At 31.4% G+C, this 8,442-nt stretch overlaps 1 protein-coding gene across 2 annotated transcripts; it reads left to right on the top strand.

Annotated features, from left to right (window-relative positions):
• The first annotated feature begins 1,339 nt into the window (after positions 1-1,339).
• LOC109791131 (large ribosomal subunit protein P2B) lies at positions 1,340-2,887 on the top strand. Of its 2 annotated transcripts, none has more exons than XM_020350395.3 (4): positions 1,340-1,493; positions 1,582-1,673; positions 1,957-2,183; positions 2,712-2,887. In XM_020350395.3, the coding sequence occupies exons 2-4, from the start codon at positions 1,586-1,588 to the stop codon at positions 2,736-2,738; spliced, it is 342 nt and encodes a 113-aa protein (XP_020205984.2). In that variant the 5' UTR covers positions 1,340-1,493; positions 1,582-1,585; the 3' UTR covers positions 2,739-2,887. The 2 variants fall into 2 exon arrangements, with proteins under 2 accessions (XP_020205984.2, XP_020205991.2); XM_020350402.3 differs by having other exon boundaries at positions 1,378-1,493; positions 1,567-1,673.
• Positions 2,888-8,442: the final 5,555 nt, after the last annotated feature.

Below are 8,442 nucleotides of genomic sequence, written 5' to 3'. Positions count from 1 at the left end.
AAAGCGACCACGGTATAAGGGTCAGGTCGAGCTATACCGCTTACAAGCGACCAAATCTAGCTGATATGCATGACGACGCATTGTGTGTTTACTGCTGTTCATGCTGTATTCTGTGACATATTATATGCTGATGTTGCTGAACTAGACGATATGCTGTTAGCTGTAGCTATTTTTACCTTTCATGTATTCTTATATATATGTATGCTGGTTCTTTTCACTAGCTTACCCTTTGTTGTTTCCATGTGATTTGGACTGCAATGATCATACTATGTATGGGAACAGGGCAGGGTTAGGTTGGTTAGTTGAGACGGGTCTGCAGCTGGCAGATGGAGTTTATTCTTTTGGATGTTTTGCTGTTTTAGCTACATAGTGTAGCAATTGGGCTGTAGTTTATATATACTCTGATTCTTAGCCCTAGATTGGATCTTGTGTATATATTTTAGTGGTTTATATATATATACTTGCTCTTTTATGTGCGATACTGTTTTGTTGTACTCTGTGTGGTGACTAGCCGGGTTGTTACATAAATAATATCTAGTATTAAAATAATTATTATATGCTAATATTAATAAAATTAAAAATAATTTCAAAAGTTCATAAAACAAAAATAATAAGTCATAAATTAGCAACATAAGTCAAACTGAAACTTGATGATTTTTTATCTTCTTTTTCTTATTTTGTTCGAAAGGTTAAAATATCTCTTTTTTATTCTTTTAACACCGACTTAACGAAAATAAATAATTTAGTTCCCTAAGTTCTAAGCAAAATTGGATAATAGCAGAACTTGAATCACGGGCTGAGTTGTTGAACTACTTATTTAGGGCCCATTTCCTTCTTGCCTCCCATGATATATACACCTCCTTTTTTTTCTTCTTTTTTTTTATAAGCACATCTCCTTTATTTTTTAAAAAAATTATAAAATATTGTAATTTTTTTAAAATTTTTTAATTTTATACCTCTAACTTTCAATTTGTTACTTTTTTCTTCTTTTTTATACACTTTTTTTTTCTCTTTTAGTTTTTAAATATTATCAAAATAGGTGGATAAAAAAAAGGTAAGAAAGTACATATAAAAATTGAAAAAATGAGGAAAGATATGTGAAAAGAAATATTAAATTAAATGTTATGGATGTAAAATTAAAAAATTAAAAATTAAAAATTAAAATTATTTTAAAATTTTAATTATTTAAAAAAAAAAGAAGTGTACTTATTAAAAAAGAGAGGTGTATATATCATAAACCTATTGTTAATTGCCGATCTGCTCCAATTCTGAAGAAGGCCCATCCAAAGTCATCTGTGAAGGCCCATAATACTTGGTGAAAATGGGCCTCTTAACACAGGTAGGGATAACAAAGCCCACAAACCGGTTACTCTCTCTTTCTGCAAAACAAAAGGAAACCCTAGCAGTATCACACTCTAACAGAGCCATAACATAACCTCTTTGAAAGTCGCCGCTTGCTTTCTCCTCGTTCGCATCTTCACCCTCTCTCTCAGGTTCTCTCTCTCTCTCTCTCTTCTTCTTCTCTGCGTCTTTGTATTCTTATATTTTTGTGACTGTTACTTACAGTGCGTGATTTTGCAGAACGATGAAGGTGATCGCCGCGTATTTGTTGGCCGTGCTCGGAGGCAACACCAGCCCCTCCGCCGCTGACATCAAGGAAATCCTTGGCTGTGGTACGCTGCATTCTTATCTTCCATCAAAATCTTATTTTTATTTTAATTGTTTTATGTGTTGAATATCTTATTCTAATTAATTAGGTTTAGGTATGAGTGTGAATTTGTGCTGCTCTTAAGTAGGTTTAGGTTGAGATTTACTTGCCCCAATTGATTTTGGTTCATTGGTGCCAAAATTGGTAAACGGGTTCGTTTTATTTTGTTATGTATTAGTTTTGATGGGTATATATTGTGGAGAGGTTCATGAAGCTGAGGAATGGTGTTTTAATTTTTTAATTTGCAGTTGGAGCAGATGCCAATGATGATAGGATTGAACAATTGTTGTCTGAAATTAAGGGTAGAGATATAGTGGAGGTCATTGCTGCCGGTAGGGAAAAGCTGGCCTCAGTGCCTGCTGGTGGTGGTGGTGCTGTTGCTGTTGCGGCCGCTCCTGGCGGTGCTGCTGCCGCTGCTCCAGCTGCTGAGGCAAAGAAAGAGGAAAAAGAGGAGGAGAAAGAAGAATCTGATGATGTAAGTGGTCTTTTACCTCTTGATTTATTCTTCTTTTTGGTCTTCTAATTGTGCTTTTTGGTGCACTGTAAATGGTTATGAATTTGTGTTTGGTTGGTGAGTTGCTGCATATTCTGTTAGGATAAAACTTAGATATAGTATCATAGGTATTACTTGTGTTGTTTGCCGATCAAAATTGAAGTTTTGTCTTGGTAACACACATAGACATTTAGTGAAATCTTTTATCATGTATATTATCAAGGTGAAATTTCAATTTTGATTGGAGAACAATATCAATGACACCTTTGATACTACATTTAAGTTTTATTCATTCTGTTAATTTAAATGGTTCTGTATATCTTACTGGTTGGACTTAGAGATCAAAACATAATATGGTCAATGCACCTTGCATATTGCCTTTCAATGTCTTTGATGTAGCTTTGTATCATAACTAGCTTTCAGTTGGTGTGCAAATTTCAAGCATGTGTGAATTTGGGTAATATGAAGGTTTTCTGATTGTTTATGCTTCAATTTGTTTTTGTTGTGCAGGATATGGGTTTCGGTCTCTTCGATTAATTGTAGTCTATTCTATTCAGCTTTGTCTAGAACATATTATCGCTTAACGCTAGAGCTTCTGAGTTTGTCAAAGTTTTGTTCTAAAGAGTAATTTAGTGTGTTTCATTTCAATGACCAACTAAGTTGAATGAATTTGGTTTTATATTTTAGTCTCTTGATGTTATGAAATTTCATTTCAGTAAATCCCATTAGCTTATTCCTTGTTTTGTTTCTTGACTACGGTTATTATTTGAAGTGTTTAAGTAACAAATTAATGAATTATGCCATGAGAATTTACACCTAATTTAGTTTTTTCGCCGGACTCGCACGCTAAATCACTTTGGATGTTGACAAATCAAATAAAGGGTTGTGCCTGGATAAAGTTTTTGGTGAAGAGAAATCTTAGTGACACTTTAATACTTTCTTCCTAACATTTTTTTTTATTTACTATTCGTTTAAATTTTTTGAAAATCACATTTTGTGGATTACTCTTATTTAATGGGCTCAATTTGGAGATAACGTTCACTAGAATCCGTGAATTTCAATCATGAGTTCGGAGTGTACTAATAATGAAGTGTTAAAGAAGGCTGTCGTTAGTATTTTTGTTTATATTAATATTTATACAGTAGGACTGAAATTAAAACTGTAAAATGAATCTAAAAGAATCAATTTGTACATGTTGGTCCAATTTTTTTTGCAAGTACTTACAGGAGAAAATAAGCTGTAGTTAATTGAGTTTCAATTATAAATTTTATATATTTCTTTTTTAATTTCTTGTTAGAAGTGATTTGTGAAAAAATATTTGAATTTTTAAGTACTTGATTTGATTGATCAAAAGTTGGATGGAGTTTTAGTAGTTGAAACAAACTAGCATAAAATCATTGTGATCTTTTTACTTAATTATTTGTATGTACTCATAAGATCTTGTTATTATTTCATTGTTTAAAAATGTGTCGAGTTTTTTTGACATTAATCAACTCTCCTTTTTAGTGTGTTTTTTTCTCCACAAAAAGGCCTTTTAAAAGAATTAATGGTATTTCAAAATGCATCAAAACTTTTGCAAACCAATAATGAAATAAGTTATTTCATGACTTATAAATTGAACATTCCTAAGTTCATGTTAAATTAAATGTTGATCCAAATTAAAAAAAAAAATCCAAATTAGAAATTGTGGCCTTTTTTACACCGTCAAAAAATTCAATTCGTCCTTCATTAATCACACTTTCCAATTCCTCTTCAATCATTTATTCCAAAACAATACCTAAATCATTATTTTCTTCATTTTCATAAACATTATCTTCTTTTTCTATTGTCTTCAGAAATACCTTCTAACCCCTAAAAAAAATATCTTTTATTAAACCTTTTGGAGCATCACAAGCTTCATATTATAAACCTTCACGATAACCATTATGACATATAACATTATTATTTTATTATATTGTATGAAAAATGTCACTTATCTCAATAGTTACATTCTCACCATCCATTGTACTTATCCCTTCATTAATAATAGAGTAGGAGTGACAAATGAATCTATTTATCCATCATCCATCTAATTCATCTATAAGTAAATTCATTCATTATGATAAAATTAAATAGCAACAGATCTAATCTATCCATTTAATTTTATAGATGGTTAGTGATCCATTTACTAATTTTTCAAAATCCATTGGATTACAATTAAAATGTTTATTAGATTGAGATTTTAAAAGAATATTTTGACATAAAAGAAAAAAAGACTTGTGAATTTAAAAAACTTAATGGAAAATGTAATGACTTATAAAAAAAAAAAGAGAGAAATACAATGTTTCAAAATTGGATATCCATCCATGAAAAATTTGTTAATGGATTGATTAAATGGATTTTTTTTTGCTTTAAATGGATTAAATTTTTATGTAATTTTTTAATGGATCTAAATTGGTTAACGGATTATTTTTATCTGATCCATTATGATCTTCCTAAAAAATGATTTGATCCATTAATTTGTCACTCCTACAATAGAGTCAATCATGCTACTCGAACACACACAAGACACTTACAACTTTTTGAAAACAAAAAATTAAAAACTCTTACTCCACTAATATTCAATTCATTATCACATTTTAATGTTATAAGATTATGATGACAATGTAATCGAGAAACCCTAAAATAAAAAAACCTTCAACAAAGATCCTTACAATAATATTCTGACAATGTAACCAAGAAACCCTAAAATAAAAAAAAAAACTCATACGAATATAGATCCTTATATATTAGTTTCAATAGGTAGCTACAAATCACCAACAATGACGCATAATGCATACTTGAAACATCGTACTAGGGAGCTTTCATTTTGGCAACCATCATCTCTCAAACACCAAAGCTATCCATGCCCTTCTTCACTTTCACCTTCTTCAATACAAACACATACAACTTTTTTTTTTCTTTTTCGAAAGAAGCAACTCCTATAGTTCCTATTGAGGACCAAAATGCATTATTTATAAAATTTTCAAATAACTATACCATATTGGATGACTTTGCATTTACCTACTATAGCTAGTAATTTCACTAGTGTACCCATGACCATAAATTGTGCTCATAACACAAAGGAGAAAAAGGAACAACACTTTGTGTCTTAAATATATTACATTAGATAAAATTTAAATGTTTACCTAATAATCATATTTTGAATCTATAACATTGGGTAAGTTGTGAGGGTCTCAAGCTAGAGGTTTAATTGACCCTAAGAGGAAGAATATATAAGGTTTTTGTTTTGAAAAGAGCTCATGGTCTCTTATTTTTCAAAAACCTTAGAGAGAAACTATGATTCTTCTTCCCTTATTCTTTCTAGATTCTTCTGGACTGTAAGATTTGTAGCGGAGAGTGTCGGATTCGAAGCTTAAGCTAAGAATCAAGAGGTTGAGGCAGTGTGGAGCTTGGAAGCTCGAAGTTCTCCTTTCTTCTCCTTCTCTTTTCTTAGTTGCTTGGAGATTAAGGTAAGGGAAGTTAAAACTCAAATCACATTACATTTTGAGTTGCAAGTGGTTGGATCATCATAAAAAAAATGTGATTATGTGGCTGAGTTTTGAATTTTCATGAATTCCATGTTGTGAAGTTGGGGTTTCTAGGGAAGGTGAACCCAAAACCCAATGTGGTTGATCTCTTGGCGTTGAGTGCATGCATGTTGCATATGTTGCTTAGAATCTTTTGGATAGGATGCATGTGAGTTTGATGGTTTTGATTTGATTTTGATTTGATTTTGGGCTTACAAATGAGTTTGAGGTGGTTTAGAATTCATTGGAGATGTTCTTGAGGAGTTCATGTTTGTAATCCCATGTTTGGGAGACGTTATGGGCGTGACTTAGTGATCATGACCGTGATTGACATTGTCAAAGGTCGAAAAATGTTGTAAGAGTGAGAACAGAGTTGGTCATGGGTGTGACTCAAGTTCACAATTGTGATCCTTACAACCTGAAGTCAAAAGGCATGCATAGTAGCATAGTTGAGTCTCTTATAGGCATGACGTAATTGTCACGATTGTGATTGTCTCAAGATTCCCAGTATGAGTCAAATTAGTTGTTCAGATCTTCATGAAAGTTGTAACCTTAGATGTTGGATTTTCAATAGCTTTGAAATCACCTTAAAAAGGGGTCTAGAACACCAATTATGACCTTTTTAGTGAGCAAAGGTCAAGTTGTCAGTATTTTGGCAAATTGTTGCAGTTTTTTGTGATTTTCAATATAGTAGATGATGGAGTTAGAGCTTGAAGTCTTCGTAACAATTATAGATAACCTTTTTACCTTTGATATGAGATAAAGATGAGTTTGACTGAAGTATTATAATCAATGTTTTAAAAATCGGATCGGACTAGCCGGTCAGACCGATTGAACCGGGAACCGGTAGTCCAGCCGGTCCGAATCTTAAGTTGGATTGGTTATGCATTTGAACTGTTTCAAACCGGATTAAACCAGTCAATTTTTCGATTCGACCAGTGAACCGGGGTCAAACCGGTTCAACCACAAATTTTTTTATTTTTTTTAAGGAACCACAAACCACAAAAATAACAATAAGAATTGAATCTATTAATGGAAGAGTAAAAAGTCTTATTAAACATAAAAATAACTACTTGTTCTAATGTATTTGTTTAGAATATATACAACTTAAATAACTTTTATAGTATATTATTAATTTTAAATTATATATTTAATAATATATCTATATAGATATTACATATATTATTTTCTGATATCAATTGCAAGCATATTATATATGTACATATTATTTATATTTTTAATTTATATTAATATACAGTTTAACATGCAATTTTTTTTAATGTATTTCTTTATACAAAATAAAAATAAAGATAATTTTAAATAAGATGAAAATTGAAATTTAAAATAGGATATGAATTTATTGAAATTTATAAGTATAAAATATATTTAACATGAATATTTTTTAAAAAAATTAATAAAAATCGAGTCATGCAGTTTAATTAGTGAGCCACCGGTTCAACCTTTGACCCACTGGCTTAGTACCCTAACTAGTTTGATGACCGGTTTTAAAACTATGATTATAAATTCCTATGTATTATTTTATGTGAAGGTTGTCATTGTATAATAATTTATTTTGATAAGTTATATGTTGATACATGTTGTATGATGGGTGAATTTGGTGAACATGAATATAATACTTGTATCTATTGCATGTTGTATGATGTAGGGTGATGATAATAAACATTGGTATGTTATTCTTGGTTGAGGTGTTAAGCATTGGTATGCTATACATGATTGATGTTGTTGATCTCTATATGTATTAACTAGATATGATGTATATAGTAGATGTATGGTGAGGTGTATATGTTTAGAATGCAATATGACGCTAAATCATGTTGGCAAACTTAGGACTTGAGGAGAGAAAATTATTTTGAAAACTGAAAATTTCACATAGGATATCTTGGAGTAGTGCTTGGGTAAGCCATTATTGGAAAACCCTCATTGAGTAGGTGTGTCTCTTGAAGTGGGATTTTAAGATGTGTTGAGTCTCTTTTGGGTCTTTAGTTAATGTTGAGGAAGGTAGGAGGTTGAGGGTTACAACCCTTAACCAAATACTTGGAAAGGTTGTATGGTCCCTTAAAAATGGACAATAATGCATGTTAAAGTCATAGTATATCTATACCCAATTGTATCACTTTTAATAGTGAAACCAGACTTTCCTAGTATAAGTGACAAGACTCAAGAAACTAAGAGAGAGTAGTAGAATATTTTACTATGATCAAGTTGATACTTTGGGTGTGAAAACGATTGAGTTGATTTTATAAGGTGGAGTCACTTAGACTGCCTATGTTATTGGGAGGTTTTCGTAGGTGAATGCATCGCAATGCATTGGTTCATTACCACAGTGATTGGTGAGGTGATGATACCGCAATAGAAAGCAATAGAAAGGAGAGCATTTTGATCATTATAAAATATTCCAATTGGCATGGGAATATGATAGACAAATCCACTTCCCATGAATATTAAACTGGACAGATATCGTTCTTGGGGATCACTTTTAAATGCAAATGCTATTTTCAATCTTGCGCAAAACATAAAATCCAGCTATTCGTATAAAGAGTCAGGAATTAGAAACAATTTGCAAACCAAATGGCGAGTAACTCTTATTTCTTTGTTTTTGTTGTGTTTTTTTGGCTTGCAGGGAAAATAGATGCGCTTATCAAGTCAAGAAAAGGTAAACAGAAACCAAAAAG

This window comes from Cajanus cajan, chromosome 7 (genome assembly GCF_000230855.2).
Source record: "Cajanus cajan strain Asha chromosome 7, NIPB_CcT2T_4, whole genome shotgun sequence".
Classification (NCBI taxonomy): Eukaryota; Viridiplantae; Streptophyta; class Magnoliopsida; order Fabales; family Fabaceae; genus Cajanus; species Cajanus cajan.
This window is presented reverse-complemented; position numbering and strand designations above follow the sequence as displayed.